Source organism: Mobula birostris, chromosome 3 (genome assembly GCF_030028105.1).
Source record: "Mobula birostris isolate sMobBir1 chromosome 3, sMobBir1.hap1, whole genome shotgun sequence".
Classification (NCBI taxonomy): domain Eukaryota; kingdom Metazoa; phylum Chordata; class Chondrichthyes; order Myliobatiformes; family Myliobatidae; genus Mobula; species Mobula birostris.
Window position 1 is genome coordinate 14,919,852 of NC_092372.1, and position 19,645 is coordinate 14,939,496.

The window sequence follows — 19,645 nt, forward strand, 5'->3', positions numbered from 1 at the left end:
GGCAGAGGATCGCACAGTTCTATTGCATGCTTTTTTGATGAATGGAAGCCTCTGCACATCCACAAGTTGAGCTGGGGAGGCGGTGTTTCTTTAACACCGGGGAGAACCCGGGAGAAGGGAGCCTCACCCCCAATTGACAGCCTGCAGCGTGAACTATGGAACTTCCAGTCAACCGAACTTGCCGGCGGTCCTTCCACCTCGGCCCCGCCTCCCCGTGGCTGCCAGCCGGCCAATGGGTGGTTGATTGGGCACCTGGAGCCGCCAATCAAACACTGAGCTCGGTTGCGGGACGAGGTGGGGGTGCGGATATAACAATGTATCGAGCGCGCATGTCCTGCGCTGCTGTGTGGACCGGCTTGGGAGGCAGCGAATTGTTGCCTGATATTTGAGGGGGCAAATTGATTGTTGCTCGGCGCTTGATCCGTGCCAGCGCAGGGCGAGAGGGATTACATCGGAGTATTTATTTTTGTGAGCAGGTATATTTCCCCTGAAGCCCGTCCTACAAGTGAGAGAGGGAGAGAGAGTGTGTGTGTGTGTGTGTGTCTGAACGACTTCTCAACCCTCCTGTCTCTTCATCCGCTTTGGATCTATGGCGGCGCAGTTGGATACAATTTATGGACTTTCCGATGATGAAGTAAGTGCTATTTGTTCTTATTTCCTTCCTTCTACTGTTGATATTTCTGAATATAGCGTCAAACTGCTGCGGAGTTGACCCAGCGTGTGATGAAAGTCACCCGTGGAAACGCCAGCCTTGGTGCTGGGCTGACAGCCCGTGGACCTGTGCCTTTCTGCGACTTTAGCAGTTCTGAAACGCTGCCTTTTGTTGGGGAAATTAATGTAGCTTTAGGCTTCTCAGAATAATGTTGATTGTTGATACCGCAGGCGGGAACAGCGCATTATTCTAAAATTCCTGTTTCCTATCGTGGTTTGCCAAAAGTTCCATGGGGAGTGCGGCATATGTCAGTGGTGGGGGTGAAGTTATGAACTCGATGGGGAAGTGCTATCTGTTTCTTTTATTGCCATTCTGTCTGTTGTCGTTTTGAGTGGATCTATCAGGTAAACGGTTTTCGTCTCGAATCCTTTCGAGGATACAATTAGTTTTGAGTGTCATTCCGAAGTGCTGTTTATATTAGTAGACAAAGACGAATGGACGAAACCTAATGAGAGCTAAATCGTTAGCTAAATAGCACGGTTTCCACCCATTTTATGCTTTGAATCAATACAGTTATCTAGCTCCGTCAGTCGAATTTTAGCAGGGCTATCGTGGTATTTTCACTTTAGGTGATATTGGATCGACGGATTTGAGATATTTACTCCATTCCATATTCGCACCGGCATTCGCACGGGGGGGGGGGAGGAGAGAGAGAGATGCTAATTCTAGATCTTATTTAGAAGTGAACAATTGCAGTTGCATGCTGCTTTGTGGAAACACCAACCTTGAGTTAATTGTGTCACCAATAATTAGGACAGCCCTTGTGAGTAGAAACGCAACGTGTACAGCAGTTACTACTGAGCAACCATATCGCTTGTGTATGGTTTCACAGATTGTTTATGGCACGCATCAGCAGCACAAATAATGCATCGTGCAGCTATGAGGTGCAATATATTTTAAAAGACAGTTTATAAATGTTGATATTTGATGCTGACTTGCTGTCAGTGGGAATTCGAGGGCTCAGAACTGAGACAGCTGGGGATATGTCAGTCAGTGAATGAACATAGGATTTGAGAGATATTGAAGAGCAGAGTTAGGAATGTGGAATTTCTGGAGGATTGTCAGGGAGCAGGGGAGGCCTTGTAAAGAGAAGAAGATAAATTTGAAATGAAAGCCAGCATGGATTCCAATAATTGTAATTCTTTGCTGTCTTGGCTAAAATTGAGTATAAACAGGATTGAATCTGGTACTTTGAATTTTGTGTTGCAATGCATGTTATGTAGTTACCAATAGGAGAATATTACTGATGGTGTTTTTAAAATCTGCATTGCAAAGGTTGCAGGTGACTGTATATGTCATGGGCCACCTTAGTGCCAGCTGAATTCAAACTCTGTCTTTTGAAATAATAATAATAGTAGTAATTTATTTATAGAGCATTTTTCATACAGAGGATGTAATTCAGAGTGCTTTACAATGGGATAAACAGCAAATGTGAACATAAAATAATAAAGATAAATGTGAAAACAAAAGACAAAAAGATGTTAGTTAGAAGCAAGTTTAAGTAAATGGGGTTTGAGCTGGCATTTAAAAGGGTCAACAGAGTCCCTTATAGCTTTAGGTATTGAATTCCACACTTTAAGAGCGTAGTTGGAAAAAAAAGCTGACCTGCCAATCATCTTTTGAGGGAGATTGTTTACATTGAAGAGACCGGTGGAGTAAGACCTGAGAGCTGAAGCAGGATTATAAAATGAAATGGATCCTGTGGTGTACTCTGGTCCCAGACCATCAAGAGCTTTAAAAACAAGTAATAGAACTTTTAAAATCAATTCTATAAGATACAGGAAGCCAGTGCAGTTTAGTTACCATTCACTTCAATGTTCAAGTGTTTACGGAAATGAAAGGGTGAATGTATGATCGCTTGGTGACTCCAGACCTGTACTCACTAGAATTTAGAAGAATAGGGGGTTGGGGGGGGGGGAATTTCCTTGAAACCTACCAAATATTGAAAGGCCTCCATAGAATGGACGTGGAGAGGACATTTCCAATGGTGAGATAATCTAGGATCATGGGGCACACCTTCATAACATAAGAATGTCCGTTTAGAACCGAGATGAGGAATTTGCTTAGCCAGATGGTGGTGAATCTGTGGAATTCATTGCCACAGATGATTGTGGAGGACAAGGACAAGTCATTGAGTATATTTAAAGTGGAGGTTGATAGGTTCATGATTGGTAAGGGCATCAAAGGTTACAGGGCGAAGTCAGGAAAATTGGTTTGAGTGGGATAATAAATTCAAATCAAATCAAATAAAAAAAACTTTATTGTCATTCTAACCGTGCATCAGCTCTGCAGGGCAGAATGAGACAGCGTTTCCCAGGAGCAGGGCAATCATAACATAACAAATGCAACACTAAATAATAAACATAACAATAAATAGTAAAACACAACAGCCACATGTCATTTAAAATCAAGTTGTAAGTGTCAGTGCAAGTTAAAAGTGTCCAAAGCAGAGTCAGGTAGAGCAGCTATTTAGCAGTCCGACTGCCTGTGGGAGGAAGCTATTTAGTAGCCTTGTGGTTTTAGTTTTGATGCTCCTGTAACGTTTGCCTGATGGCAGAAGAACAAACAGTTCATGGAGAGGGTGTGAGGGGTCTTTAATGATGTACTGTGTCTTCTGGAGGCATCGACTCTGAAAGAGGTCTTGGACAGAAGGTAGGGAGACCCCAATAACCTTCTCTGCTTCCCTAACCACCCTCTGCAAGGCCTTTTTGTCAACAGCACTGCAGCTGAAGTACCAGGTTGTGATGCAAAAGGTCAGTACACTCTCAAGCACTCCTCTGTAGAATGTTGTTAAGATGTTAGTGGGGAGTGATGCTTGTTTAAGCTTCCTCAGAAAGTGCAATCTCTGCTGGGCCCATTTCACAATCCCAGTGGTGTTCCTGGACCAGGTGAGATTGTCCGAGATCTGCACCCCAAGGAACTTGATGTTTTCCACTCTCTCCACTGTGGAGCCGCTGATGCTGAGGGGTGTGTGCTCAGGCTGAGACCGTCTGAAATCGACGATCATCTCCTTGGTTTTGGTGACATTAAGCATCAAATTGTCATCCCTGCACCAGCTCTCTAGGTGTTTGACCTCCTCCTTGTACGTTGTTTCATCATCAAATTGGCCATGATCAAGTGTCAGAGCAGACTTGATGGGCTGAATGGCCTAATTATGCTTCTTTGTCTTATGGTGTTTAGGATAGTGGGAGGTAACATTGCATCTTATTTTGTTTGGCCCAACTTCAGTAGTTGAGATGTTTATCTTTGTGGCATTGTGTTCTGCAAGGAAAAATGAAAATCCTTGTTTTATTTGCAATTTAACTTGTTCTGTATCTTACAATATTTAATTTATGCATTGTACTTTGTTTTATTTATGCCTAATTAATTGGTAGATTTAATTCTAATTTGTGTGTACCACTGTACTTCACACCCTGGTTCAGAGAAACATTTTCTCATTTAATGGTATATATGTATATACAATAGTTAAATGATAATGAACTTGCCTTGACTTTACTTGGATTAGCTGATCTTTAAAATGCTTACTTAGTTGAGTTGTACATTTAAGGACAAGTATAGTACTGGGCAACTTTTAATGGTTACTCATCCTGAATTGCTTTGAGGGGTTCACAGGGTTCTTTGAATCGCTTTAGTGCTTGGATATTGCTGCCGTTACCAATGCTTATATGTTTAGGCATTCCACAAAGAATTTGAGAATCGGGTTTACTATGCCGTGAAATTTGTAAACTTAGTGCCAGCAATACAATACAGTACATGATAATATAGAAAACAAAATAAATCAATTACAGTAAGTATACATATGTATATTAAATAGTTAAATTAAAAATAGTGCAAAAACAGAAATAATATTTTAAAAAAAGTGAGGTAGTGAATTTTCCATCTGTCCAACAATCTCTTTGACACGCTACCATAGAATGTATTGTAGCATTAGGACAAGGACTGTTCGGATGGGAAACAGCTTCGTCCCCCAGGCCATGACTACTGAACTCTCTGCCATCACCCATCATATGTGAAGCACCAGTAGCTTTATACTGTTTAACTTTTTGACTTGTGTTCACATTATTATTTGTGAAGTTATTTTTGGTAATATTAATCTGTGTGTTGTTTGTGAGTTCCATGTACTGTAGATGGTCAAATCAGATAGTGCGGAGTAATAGCAAAATAACAAAGATCAGTTTCAAATTTCCTAAACAGAAAGAAGCCTGCTGACGGCTCCTCCTGGCATTCCTTCCACAGCAAGCAGAACTTCCTAGTGGCCAACAGTTTTATTTCCAATCTACTTACCCATTCCAACACGTTAGTCCAAGGCCTCCTCTACTGCCAGGATGAGGTCGCTTTCAGATGAGAAGAGCAACACCTTGTATTCCATCTGGGTAACCTCCAACCTGATGGCATAAACATTGATTTCTCTAACTTCTGGTATTTTGCCCCTCCCCTTTCCCTTCTCTTCCATTTCCATCTCTTGCCTCATCTCTTCTCCTTATTTGCCTGTCACCAACCCTGGTAGCTGTACTTCTTCCCTTTCTCCCATGATCCACTCTCCTCCAATATCAGGGCCCTTCTTCAGCCCTTTACCTTTTTTCTACCTATCACTTCTTAGCTTCTCACTTCATATTCTCTCCCCCCTCCCACCCACCTTCCCCTCACTTGACTTCACCTATCACCTTCTAGCTTGTACTCCTCTTCCCCCCCCCCCTCTGCCTGTGGGAGGAAGCTATTTAGTAGCCTTGTGGTTTTAGTTTTGATGCTCCTGTAACGTTTGCCTGATGGCAGAAGAACAAACAGTTCATGGAGAGGGTGTGAGGGGTCTTTAATGATGTACTGTGTCTTCTGGAGGCATCGACTCTGAAAGAGGTCTTGGACAGCCTCCTACCCCCTTCATTCCCAGTCCTGATAAAGGATTCTGCCCCAAAATGTCAATTGTTTATTCCTCTCCATAGACGTTGCCTGACATGCTGAGTTCCTTCAGCATTTTGTATGTGTAACTACTACTGTGCTAGCTGACCAAGATTGACTCCAGGTCCAGAATAAAAACATTATTTAAAAAAAAAAATTCTCATCCTCATTTTTGAATCCTTCTATTATCTTGCTCTCCAACTGCCAAGTTTCTCTGTTTTGTCCTTTCGGGCTCTCCTGAACATCTCTGAGTTTGAGCTCTCCACCATTAGTGCCACGTCTTCAGCAACTAGTCTTAAAGGTCAGAGTTGTATCTTAAACACCAGAGATTCTGCAGATGCTGGAAATCCAGAGCAACATGCACAAAATGCTGGAGGAACTCAGCAGGTCAGGCAGCATCTATGGAGGGAAGTGAGGAGTTGATGTTTCTGCGCAAGATCCTTCTCCAGGGCTGGAAGGAAGGGTGAAGAGGCAGGAGTAAGAAGGAGGGATGGGAAGCGGTACAAGCTAGAAGGTGATAGGTGAGGGGGAAGGTGGGCGGGAGGGAGGGTGAAGTGAGAAGCTGGGAGGTAAAAGGGAAAAGGTAAAGGGCAGAAAAAGAAGGGATCTGATTGAAGAGGTGTATGGACCATGGGAGAAAGGGAAGGAGGAGGGGGAGGGGGCAACACAGGGAGGTGATGAGTCTTGACCCGAAATGGCGACTCTTTATTCCTTCACAAATTACAGCTTAAAATCCCTCTGCCTTTCCACCTCCTTTTGCCTTCAAGATTGCACATTATTGCCAATAATGTGTTTATTGGTCTGATTCTGGGTCAAATCTTGTTTAGTAAGCTTTTGTAAAGTAACACGGGATTTATTAAAGGAATACATATAAAGGAATGAAATACCTGGTCTTTTTTTTCTCAGTAGAAAAAGGACATTTTGACAGATGAGGAACCAAAATAGTTTGACTGTGGTTCATTATTGCCCTTCATATTAATGACGATCACACAGTTATATCACCAAGCACATCTTTCCCTCCCCCCCCCCCCCCCGCTTTCCGCAGGGATTGCTCCCTACGCGACTCCCTTGGCCATTCACCCCCCCAATCCCTTCCCACCGATCTCCCTCCCGGCACTTATCCTTGTAAGCGGAACAAGTGCTACACATGCACTTACACTTCCTCCCTCACCACCATTCAGGGCCCCAGACAGTCCTTCCAGGTGAGGCGACCCTTCACCTGTGAGTTGGCTGGTGTGATATACTGCGTCTGGTGCTCCTGGTGCGGCCTTCTATATATTGGCGAGACCCGACACAGGCTGAGAGGCCGTTTCGCTGAACACCTACACTCTGTCCGCCAGAGAAAGCAGGATCTCCCAGTGGCCACACATTTTAATTCCATGTCCCATCCCATTCTGATATGTCTATCCATGGCCTCCTCTACTGTAAAGATGAAGCCACACTCAGGTTAGAGGAACAATACCTCATAATCTGTCTGGGTAACCTCCAACCTGATGGCATGAACATTAACTTCTCGAACTTCCATTAATGCCCCTCCTCCCCTTCTTACCCCATCCCTTATTTATTTATTATTTTTTATTTTTTTCCTTTTTTTCCCTCTCTCTCTCTTTTCTCCCTCTGTCCCTCTCACTATAACTCCTTGTCTGCTCTCCATCTTCCTCTGGGCTCCCCTCTCCCTTTCTTTCTCCCTAGGCCTCCCGTCCCATGATCCTCTCCCTTCTCCAGCCTTGTATCCCTTTTGCCAATCAACTTTCCAGCTCTTAGCTCCATGCCTCCCCCTCCTGTCTTCTCCTATCATTTCGGATCTCCCCCTTCCCCCTCCCACTTTCAAATCAATTACTCTGTCTTCTTTCAGTTAGTCTTGATGAAGGGTCTCGGCTCGAAATGTCGCCTGTACCTCTTTCTATGGATGCTGCCTGGCCTGCTGCGTTCCACCAGCATTTTGTGTGTGTTGAAAGAGATTCCCTGTGATAGGTTTGCTTTTTATATAAGTAAAACTATATCTTGAGGAGAATTAACAGCACCTCACACTTGTTCTACCTATGTTTACTGGACCATATAGTTGCTTGAAGTAGAATTCTATACCGAAGAACAGAATTAGGCTGTTCAGCCCGTTGTCTGCTCTGCCATTCTATCATGGCTGATTTACTATCACTTTCAATCCCATTCTCCTGCCTTCTCCCCATAATCTTTGACACTCTTACTCATCAAAAACCTATCAACCTCTGCTTTAAATGTACCGATGACTTGGCCTCCATGGCTGTTGGTGACAATGAATTCCACAGACTCAACAGCCTTTGGCTAACAAAATTCCTCCTTATCTCTGCTGTAAAGGGACATCCTTGTACTTTGAGGCTATGCACTCTGGTCCTAGGCTTCCCCACTGTAGGAAACATCTTCTTTCTGTCCATTCTGTATAGGCTTTTCAATACTTGACAGGATTCAACGAGAATCCCCACATTCCTCTGAAGCAAGGCGATATTTTTTATTGCCTAGTAACTGCTAGATTTTTTGAAATAATTACAAATTGGTCTGTCACCTGTCACCATTTAATGAGAATTTATTTTAAATATTCAAGGCATCGTTTTTGCTATAGAAAACGATCGGTCGTCTTTACTGAGCAATACTCTACTGAAGCAGCAGTGTGGACTTTTCAGCTTTGAGTCACTAGTGAGAAAGCTTCAGCATACAGTATAATGATCCTTGCTGGGACGAGAATGTACGGGCAAAATTCAAAGTACAATAAACAGATCAAGTGCACTGAAAGCATCAATGAAAAGCAAAGAAAAAAATGCCAGCCAAGCAAGGGTAAGTGCCTACAATTACCTGCGGTAAACCGGGGGCAAGGTGATGTACACATGGATTATCGAGCCCAAAAAGGGCTAGTAACATCAGAGGATTGTTTCTTTATGGACTATCAAACACTCCTCAGGGACTATCAAACACGAGAAAATCTGCGGATTCTGGAAATCTAAAGCAACACACACAAAATGCTGGAGGAACTCAGCAGGCTGAGACCCTTCATCAGGACCACAAGGTGAGAGGTCAATTTGCAATTATTTCAGAAAATCTGGCAATTACTGAGCGATTTATTTAAAAAAAAAATATCACCCTGCTTCAGAGGAATGAGGGGGTGTTTCATCATGGGTCCTGCACTTCTGTTGGCAGCTCATTCCACACTCTCACCACACTCTGAGTGAAGAAGGGACATAGATAGAGTGGACAGCCAACACTTTTTCCCCTCAAGGAAGCAATATAATATGAGAGGGCATAATTTTAAAGTGATTGGAGGAAAATATAGTTGGGGGGGAATGTCAGAGGTAAGTTTTTTTTTTGCAGAGAGTGATAAGTGCATGGAACAGGGGTGGCCGTAGAGGGAGATACATTAGTGACATTAAAGAAGCTCTTAGATAGTCACATGGATGAAAGAAAAACAGAGAGCTATGTGTGAGAGAAGGGTTAGACTGGTCTTATAGCAGGGGTTCCTAGCCTGAGGTTCACGGATCCCTTGGCTAATGGTAAGGCTTCATGGCATAAAAAAGGTTGGGAACTGCTGTCTTGGAGTATGTAAAATGGTTGTTCTCTGTTTTAAATGTTTGCGTAACATCAGGGGAAGGGGGAGATGCTCAGATCTATAGTGAAAAGAATAATAGGTTAGATCAGTATCTGGATTAATTTATGAAAGGAAAATCATGTTTAACTGATCTATTGGATTTCTTTTTAGATGTAGTGGTATCTGTAGTGTATTTGGATTTTCAGTAGAGTTTTGTTAGGGTCCCACACAGGAGGCTTGTCAATCAGGTTGGAGCCCACAGAATTGGTAATTACATACTGACATGCATTGAGAGCTGGTTACTAGACAAAAGCAAAGATTGGGTTAACCAGATCCTCCTCAGATCTCCTAGTGGGGTATCAAGGGGATCTGTGCTTGGGCCATTATGTATAACCTACTCTCAGTGGGTTTGGGGGCAGGGATAGTATGTAAGGAGCCTTCGGGGAGATAAAATCAAGCTGAGAGAATTGGCAAGAAAATAGAATATAATGTGGAAAAATGTTAAGTCATCTGTCCACAAAGCAGAAAAGCAGAGTATTTTTAAATGATGAGATTTGGGAAATATTTAATGGTACCCTGCTGTCCTTTACACAACTCGTTGGAAACGAGCACAAAAAGAACAGGAATAGGCCCTTAAGGCTGCTCTTCCATTAAGTATGGGTCATGGACAATCTGCCACATGTCTTCTCCTTTTCTCTGCCAGTTCCCTAGAGGCCTCAATTCACTGATCTTTCAAAAAGGAAAAAAAAATCTCTTTAAGCAATTCCAATGATTCTGTTTCCCACTAGGGTAGAGAATTCCAGATTCCCCACCCTCTGTGGGATGAATTTGCCAAGTTCATCACAATTTTAGTCATGACATCTCAGTTATGAACGTAATAATGTCCCTTTGTTTGAGATTGTCCCCGAGTGAAAGCATCTTGATGTCTATCTTGTTATGGTTCTTGTGCTTCATTCTCCTGAACAAGGAATATGTGCGTTTCATCGTGGAAGCCAAGCTCACTTCCAAGAGATCTGTCTACACTTCTCGCCGCCTCAGTACTGCAGCCAGCAAAATGGGTGACGCGTCTCTACCAAAGGAGGGGTATGGTGCTCCTTCCCTCCACTAGCCTGCTGGTCACCCTTGGGCAAGGTGTAGCACCTGCATAGTCCCCCAATCAGGGTCAAGTGAAGTCGTAGGAGCCGTGGTGGATGATCGTATGAGAGCTGGTGCATATCACAAGATCTGGTTATGCGACTACTGACGCCAGGCAGACAATCTTTGAAAATTATTGATAGTGGCTGGGGTCACCCTTCTTGTAAAGGCACTGCCCAGAATAAGGCAATGGCAAGCTACTTCTGTAGAAATATTTGCTAAGGACAAACATGGTCATGGACACATCACATAATGATGATAATTAAAGACCAGACGTTCTCCCTTTTCCACGCTTTCATCAGGTTGAAGATGCAAAAGCCTGCAAACATCTACCACCAGGCTCATGGACAGCTTCTATCCCACTGCTATCAGACCCTTGCATTGATCTCTTGTACAATAAGTTGGACTCTTGACCTCATAATCTTCATTATGATTTTGCACTTTTATCATCTACCTGCACTGCATTTTTCCAATGGCTTTTACACTTTATTCTGCATTGTTATTGTTTTATCTTGTTCTATCTCAATGCACTGGGTAATGATTTGATCTGTATGAACAATATGCAGGACAAGCTTTTCACTGTATCTTGGTGCATGTGACAATAATGCACCAATACCAATGCTTTATCTACTCATGATAGGACAACTCTATCATCCCAGGATTTACCCTGATGTATCTCTTCTGCTGGTATATCCAAGTAAGTGGACTAAAATTGCCCCCTGCATTCTCTCAATCCCTGAACAATTATAACAATACGTCTCTGTTTCTGACTTTCAGCCTTCTTGCAGTAATGGCCAATCTGCTGTTTGAAAAATCAGTCGACACTGGAAATCTGAAACACATTTTACTGCTGCAACCCTTGTCAGTTTGCCCTCATGTACGGTCACAAATCTGAAGCCTTAACTATTTCTATTTCTATAAATGCAGCCTCAGAATCACATTCAGGTTTGTTATCACTCTCTTCTTTGGCAAGAAATTTGTTGTTCTTGGAAGCACTACGGTACAAAGACAAAATCTGCAGATGCTGGAAATCCAAGCAACACACACGAAATGTTGGAAGAACATAGGGGGTCAGGCGGCATCTATGGAAAAAGAGTACATTCGACGTTTCAGGCCGAGACCCTTCAGCATGAGTCCTGCTGAGGGATCGCAGCCCAAAACATTGACTACATATACTGTTGCGGAGTTCAAGTCAAAGTTCAAAGTATACTTTTTAAGTATGTATATGTCACCATATGTTATTTTGAGATTCATTTTCTTACGGACGTTCATGGTAGAACAAAGACATACAGTGAAAATCTACACACAAACAAGGATTGAGAAACAACCAGTGTGCAAAAGGAGACAAACAGCAAATATGAAGAAAAATTTTATCCTCATTGCAATATGTACGGGAGGGACAATAACGACTAATGTAGTCAGCGACAATGATCTGGGCATCGCGTTAGTGGCGCTATCACAGCTTGGGGTGTTGGAGTTGGGAGTTCAATTCTGGTGTCCTCTGTAAGGATGTTTTCCCCGTGAGTGTGTGGGTTTCCTCACACAGTCCAAGGATGTATCGGTTAGTGGATTAATTGGTCATTGTAAATTGTCCTGTGATTAGGCAAAGGTGAAATAGCTGGGTTGCTGAACAGTGCAGCTCGTTGGGCTGGAAAGGCCTGTTCCTCGCTGTACCTCTGAATGAATAAAATGAATTTAATATAAAAAGTTGAAAGTTGACCTTTAGGAGTACAATATAGTATGACTTGAGGAATACACAAGCTGATTGATACACAAGCCCTGGTAAAATTCTCCTTTTGTTCACTAGTGATGCATCTCCATCTGTCTTCGGTGTATTTTGAGCAGAATGTGGGGTCCAGGTGCTGGTCAATCAGGACCAGTCCCAACACTGTGAGAGGCTGTCACGTGAATTATTATCCATTCCATGTGTACTGTGCATCTGCCTGGCTCCGTGGCAGATTAATGAATTGGCTGGGGAGGACTGGCTCCATTCCAGTACCTCATCACTCTGCGTGACTTCAGGGATTTGGCTGACTCCGAAAAATTTTATCCAGTCCTTTTTTTTTACTCTATCCGTGTGGAGGATCTGTAGAAATAAATCCAGTCAATGCTGAAAATTTTCAGCAAGTCAGACAGCATTGAAGGGAACAATTGTTTTTTTTCAAATTTAAGGGATAATCTTTTATTGGGTCTTCAAGATAAGGCAGATAGAAATGGACTCAAACCCACAGTCTACCTCATTATGATGGTGGACTTCACTGCTTACCTGCGCTGCACATTCTCTGTATTTGTTACACTTTCTTCTGCAGAAACACGAGATTCTGCAGATGCTGCAAATCCAGAGTAACACACACAAAATGCTGGAGGAACTCAGCAGGTCAAGCAGCATTGATGGAGAGGGGTAGACAGTCGACGTTTCAGGCTGAGACCCTTCATCAACAGTACTGATGGAGGGTCTTGACCCACAATATCGACTCTTTATTCCTGTCCATTGATGCTGCCTGACCTGCTGTGTTCCACCAGCATTTTGTATGCATTACTTTATTCTGCGTTTTGTTATTGTTCTACCTTAACGCACTGTTGTGCTTTACTGGCTATTTCTGTAAAGATGGTGCTGGCGAGACACGGCGACACTTTACAGGAAGCAAACAAAACTACAGATTATTCTATTAATTATACTTTTTCTGGTCTGTGATCACTGCAATCCATAGCCTGTAATTGCCTGTTGGAGCGCCTTTGATCTGTCTGTGCGACCTGGCATTTTTGTGGTATCCTGAAGGAATGAGCGAACTGGATGCTTGAGGTGCAGGTATGGCTGCAGCAGCCATTGCTGGAAAGGACTTGGGGTTGGATTGAAGCAGTGGGGCCTGGGCCGTCAGCGAAGAATGAACTGATGTTTGGCAAATTCAGCGTGGAGCCAGACGAAACACACAAGGCCAGGGGGAAGCTGCTGGACTGGCTCTGCTGCCGTGCTCTGCAACCATTGGTACCTGCCTCAGCGCTGAACTGGCCCTGTGGCTGTGACCTGCATTCATCGTGCTCCTGGATCAGCTTCACTCTCCTCAGCGCTGAACTGGCCCTGTGGCTGTGACCTGCATTCATCGTGCTCCTGGATCAGCTTCACTCTCCTCAGCGCTGAACTGGCCCCATGGCTGTGGCCTGCATTCATCGTGCTCCTGGATCGGCTTCATTCTCCTCAGCGCTGAACTGGCTCCATGGCTGTGGCCTGCATTCATCGTAGTCTTGGATCGACTTCACTCTCCTCAGCGCTGAACTGGCCCTGTGGCTGTGACCTGCATTCATCGTGCTCCTGGATCAGCTTCACTCTCCTCAGCGCTGAACTGGCCCCATGGCTGTGGCCTGCATTCATCGTGCTCCTGGATCAGCTTCACTCTCCTCAGTGCTGAACTGGCCCCATGGCTGTGGCCTGCATTCATCGTAGTCTTGGATCGACTTCACTCTCCTCAGCGCTGAACTGGCTCCATGGCTGTGGCCTGCATTCATCGTAGTCTTGGATCGACTTCACTCTCCTCAGCGCTGAACTGGCCCTGTGGCTGTGACCTGCATTCATCGTGCTCCTGGATCAGCTTCACTCTCCTCAGCGCTGAACTGGCCCCATGGCTGTGGCCTGCATTCATCGTGCTCCTGGATCAGCTTCACTCTCCTCAGCGCTGAACTGGCCCCATGGCTGTGGCCTGCATTCATCGTGCTCCTGGATCAGCTTCACTCTCCTCAGTGCTGAACTGGCCCCATGGCTGTGGCCTGCATTCATCGTGCTCCTGGATCGGCTTCATTCTCCTCAGCGCTGAACTGGCTCCATGGCTGTGGCCTGCATTCATCGTAGTCTTGGATCGACTTCACTCTCCTCAGCGCTGAACTGGCCCTGTGGCTGTGACCTGCATTCATCGTGCTCCTGGATCAGCTTCACTCTCCTCAGCGCTGAACTGGCCCCATGGCTGTGGCCTGCATTCATCGTGCTCCTGGATCAGCTTCACTCTCCTCAGTGCTGAACTGGCCCCATGGCTGTGGCCTGCATTCATCGTAGTCTTGGATCGACTTCACTCTCCTCAGCGCTGAACTGGCTCCATGGCTGTGGCCTGCATTCATCGTAGTCTTGGATCGACTTCACTCTCCTCAGCGCTGAACTGGCCCTGTGGCTGTGACCTGCATTCATCGTGCTCCTGGATCAGCTTCACTCTCCTCAGCGCTGAACTGGCCCCATGGCTGTGGCCTGCATTCATCGTGCTCCTGGATCAGCTTCACTCTCCTCAGTGCTGAACTGGCCCCATGGCTGTGGCCTGCATTCATCGTAGTCTTGGATCGACTTCACTCTCCTCAGCGCTGAACTGGCTCTGTGGCTGTGGGCTCACTTTCAGGGACTCTGTGGTTAATGTTCTGTGTGTTACTTGTTCATATTTTTTTATTGCTCGCATGATTTTTTTCGCATGTTGGATGTTTGACGATCTTTGTTGTGTTGGTTCTGTTGTGTTTCATTGTTTTGTGGCTGCCCGCAAGATGATGAATCTCAAAGTTGTGTACAAAATGAATGCTGAGGCCTCCGTTGGTCAGAACTGACCATGGGTATTGGATCCGAGATGTCTGGATAGACAGGCCTGGTCAGTACGATACGGAGAGAAAGCTGTTGCCCATGTAGCAAGCTCCCTCTCTCCCCACATCAGATGAATCCAAAGGAACGGCAGAGACCGATACAGTTTGGTACCAGAAGCATTGCAGGAGTTGGCAGTCAGCATTGAACTCAATGTAGGACTGTCTTAGGGACTCCAGCTCCAGATTTTTCTGTCGGGGTTTACTCCAGAAGCCGTTCCCACGAGTGGATACAGCTGCAAAGCAGCGGAGGTTTGAGATCAGAGTTTTCCTTCTCCTAGATGAGCTGCCAACCACAGCTGACGAGCCCCGTCTGCCCAAAGTGACTGGTTTTAAGGTTCCAGTATCCTGCCTTTGCCCCTTCTGTCAGTAGAAACGGTTCTGTTGGGCTTAGTAGCTATGCCACACGTGAAGGCCAGGAGCTGGACTTGGTTGTCAGAAGCTATTAGAGGCACATGCCATTGGGAACCTTTGATAGGTAGTGGGAGCTTGTCCCCATTATCACCCCCAGCTATGACAACCTTAAGGAACATACTTTGATAATAAATGTATTTTGAATTTTGTGATGAGTTGAGCAAGCACGATGAGCTTTACACTGTACTTTGGTACATGTGGCAATAACAAAGTAAAATCAGTATTGAGATAATGCATGGAAATCTCTTGTCCAGACCGTTGTCTATACTGGCCATCTAAACTAATCCCATCCTGTCAGCTTCTCTGGCTTGGTGGATCGAATGCTTGTCCAGGTAATTCTGAAATTTGTTGAGACATTCTGCCCCCATCATTTGGGCACTCTTTTTCAGGATGACATAGAACTAGGATCCTGATAAGTTCTGAGCACTACTGGGAAGAAAGGACTGGATCACGTTTTTATTTATTTAGAAATGCAGCGTAGTTACAGATCCTTTCAGCCCAATGAGCCCACGCTGCTAGTCAGCCTACTAATCCATACGTGTTCGGAATGTGGGCGGAAACTGAAGCACCTAGAGGAAACTCGTGGTCACTGGGGAGAACAAGTAAACTCCATAGATACAGCGGCAGGAATTGAACCCTGGTTGCTGGCACTGAAAAGCATTCTCCTAACCACCTCACAGTACAACTTCACAAAATTACAGTACTTCAAACTTTGTATTATGAACGCTGTTATGTTTTGTAGCTCCAGAAATTAATTGAAAGAAGAACAGCCGGGAATTAACCATGGACATTTTGTTCTTTTGCTTTAGCAAGGCACACACTTATGATGTGGTGACATATGCCATTCATGCACTTTTACATGTAACCTGTAATGAAATATGTAAGCAAAACAAAGAATGCTTAAACAATATATCTACAATATTACCGAAAGGTTAAACATGCAACAAACATAACATGCTTGAAATACAAAGCAAGTTAGGGAGGAGAGAGAGCAGCGCGCCACGCGTGCGCAGCCCTTCGGTGAAAAATGATATCATATCTGTTAAATAGGGGCCGTGGACAATTCTGATTTGATGGAGACGGACGTGAAAGTACAGAGGAACATCTGGAGAAATTTCTGAAACGCTCGTTCGTTGCTGTTGTTACTGTGTGGTCGGGAATCTTCCGGAGGGAAGGCCTCAAAATCCCCGGCTTTGCCTGCTATTGGCGACCAAGATTGAGGTCAAATCGTTCGGACAGAGATGGCGCTCAGTACTCGGTGTCGGAGAGCTGATCCGGGGCTCGAAGTTTTCGGATGACTCAGAGACGGATTTTGGTCGGGCATGGCGGGGAGAGTTTTTCTTCCGTCTGCGTGAGATGTGGGACTTTTGAGAGACTTTGAACTTTTTACTGTGCTCATGGACTTCTTCATCAAGTTACGGTATTGTTGCACTGTTGTAACTACATGTAATTATGTGGTTTTGTCAGTTTTTTTCAGTCTCGGTCTATCCTGTGTTTTGTGATAACACACTGGAGGAAATATTGTATCATTTCTTAATGCATGCATTACTAATTGACAATAAAAGAGGACTGCGTGCCTTCATAATCTTAAAAAAGGTTACAAGTTCTTTGAAATCTGTGCCCCCAATGACCACTACTAATCCTTGGTTTTCCCAACGAATTTGTTCAGATTAAAGTTGTTGATTTTGTACATGACTTGTGTATGTTTCACTTCCCAACACACCTGAGGCTTTTTTTTTTATTGTGTGGGACTTCTATGCTTTACTATATTGCTCTGTGTATTCAGCTCCATCACGGGCACCAGAGGCAATGCTTCAAAAGGCAGCATCCATTAGAAAGGATCCCCATCGCCCAGGACATGCCCTCTTCTCACTGCTACCATCAAAGAGGATGTGCAGGAGCCTGAAGACACCCTCTCAATGTTTTAGAGACATCTTCTTCCCCTCCACTGTCAGATATCTGAATATATATGAACACTACCTCATTTTTTGCCCTCTTTTTGAACTACTTAATTTTTTTATATTTTTATATATACTTATTGAAATATATAGTTTTTTTAAAAAGTGTATTGCAATGTACTGCAGCCACAATTTCACAACATGTGCCAATGATAATAAACCTGATTCTGATCTTGAAAGGATGTCTGCAAAATTTCACTTGACTTGCTCTTTGTTCCTTTTTGTCTTTCCTTCTAGAGCAACATGTTTTGGGGCAATTTTCTGCTTTAGAGTCACGATGTAGGTTACTAATTCTGTTGGCTCTGTCAACAGAGTTTGTCATCCATTGGATCTTAAATGCTGTTAGATGTGAGTAATAGTGAGTTGAAGAATATGGTTTTGCCATTTGATGAGTTTCAGTTATTATATTTATTGGGGAGGTGGTACAGGAGCCTTAGGTCCACAACGCTAGGTCCCAGAACGGTTGTTTGTTTGCTTATTTATTTAGTAATACTGCCTGGACTTGGGACTTCTGGCCCTTTGAGCGAAACCAACCCCTGCAACCCCAGAGCCCCGATTTAACCTAACTTAATCACGGGACAGTTTACAAAGACCAATTAACCAACCCGGAATATCTTTGGACTGTTGGAGGAAATTGAAGCACCTGGGGAAAGCCCACACATTCCACAAGGAATCCTGACAGAATGGCACTGGAATTGAACTCTAAATTCCAGAATGTCCTGAGCTGCAATAGTGTTGTGCTAACCATAGCGCTACTGTGGCGCTCACCTATCAACCATCCAGAAGGTTATATCCTTCAACCATCAGGCTCCTGAGCCAGTGTGGATAACTTTGCTCTACTCAACACTGAACTTTGCCACAACCTGTAGACTCTACACTCATGTTCTCAGTATTATTTTTTGGTTCTTTATTCTTTTTATTTGTATTTGCAGTTTATCTTTTGCATATTGGTTGTTTGTTAGTCTTTGTTGGAGTGTAGTTTTTCAATGATTATTATGTTTCTTTTGTTCTACTGCTAATGCCCGCAAGAAAATGAACTTTGGGGTAGTATATGGTGACACGTCAAGTTTTTTGTCATTTAACTGTACACATGTATACTGACAAACAAGACGTTTCTCCAAAACGGAGTAAAGCACTGTAGCACTCATAACACATATATAACACACAATAATATATGGAAACTATTATTACCATTTTTCTTAACAACTAATTCCATTACGTAGCCTAATAGGTTAGATTTACCACAGTACATAATTATCTATTTAAATGTTTATTTTCCTTTTATATCATCTCAATGTGTACTTAAGAATGTATAAATAATTGTAGTTTTATACATATAAAAAAATGGAAAAGGTTATATGTGTGAAAAAAGTACATGATATTTGTGAATTCCTTATCCAAATAAAAATAAAATTTAAAAAAAGAAAGGAAGGATGAAATCTACAGATGTATTACACATAAATAAACAAACTAAAGTGCATGAATTAAATATTGTGAAGTACAGAACAGTGCCACTTTAAATATGATGCGGCGGGGAGTTCAGAAGCCTAATGGCCTGGGCGAAGAAACTGTTTCCCATCCTGACCATTCTTGTGTTTATCCATCGAAGTTTCCTGCCTTATTATACAAAGTCAAGTGGATTATGGATGGATGGGCGGGATCCTTAATAATACTAAGGGCCCACCCTATGCAGCACTTCTGATAAATCTCCCTGATGGATGGTAGGGAGACCCCTATGATCCTCTCAACCATTCTGACAGTCCTTTGTAGGGACTTTCAGTCCAATACATACTTTACTTTGAACTTTGAATTAATAAGTAACACCATTAAACCAGAATAGGAATAATATATTCGATTACTTACTTGAATGCCCAAATTAGTTGATTTATGACATTTAATTGCTAAAGTAATGTTAGTGTGATTCTAAAGCTAAGGTGTAAGAGAGGTGAAACTTTGCCTCTGGCAGAGTTAACGTTAATGAAAGTCCTTTCTGTATGTTCCACCGACTCGGGAGTTAATGAAACCAGTGAATTATTGGCATATTTGAAATAAAATTTTTGGATTGTGCTGCCTATTTAACTGTCAGACACTTTTTGCCTTCCATTCATGGTAGTGGTTTATGTCCACAATAGAATAAAGGCCAGATATACACTCAGTGGCCATTTTATTAGGTACACATACTCATTAATGCAGATATCTAATCAGCTGATCATGTGGCAGCAACTCAATGCGTAAAAGCATGCAGACATGGTCAAGGGGTTCAGTTGTTGTTCAGACCAAACATCATAACAGGGAAGAAGTGTGATCTAAGTGACTTTGACTGTGGAATAATTGTTGGTGTCAGATGGGGTGATTTGAGTATCTCAGAAACTG

At 43.5% G+C, this 19,645-nt stretch overlaps 1 protein-coding gene across 2 annotated transcripts in view; it reads left to right on the plus strand.

Annotated features, from left to right (window-relative positions):
- The first annotated feature begins 314 nt into the window (after window positions 1-314).
- nedd4l (NEDD4 like E3 ubiquitin protein ligase) overlaps window positions 315-19,645 on the plus strand; it is a 457,701-nt gene continuing 438,370 nt past the window's right edge. For both annotated transcript variants that reach the window (XM_072252251.1, XM_072252258.1), the window contains exon 1: window positions 315-634. In XM_072252251.1, coding sequence (XP_072108352.1) covers window positions 590-634 — 45 coding nt within the window. In that variant the 5' untranslated portion in view covers window positions 315-589. The remainder of the gene's footprint in view (window positions 635-19,645) is intronic.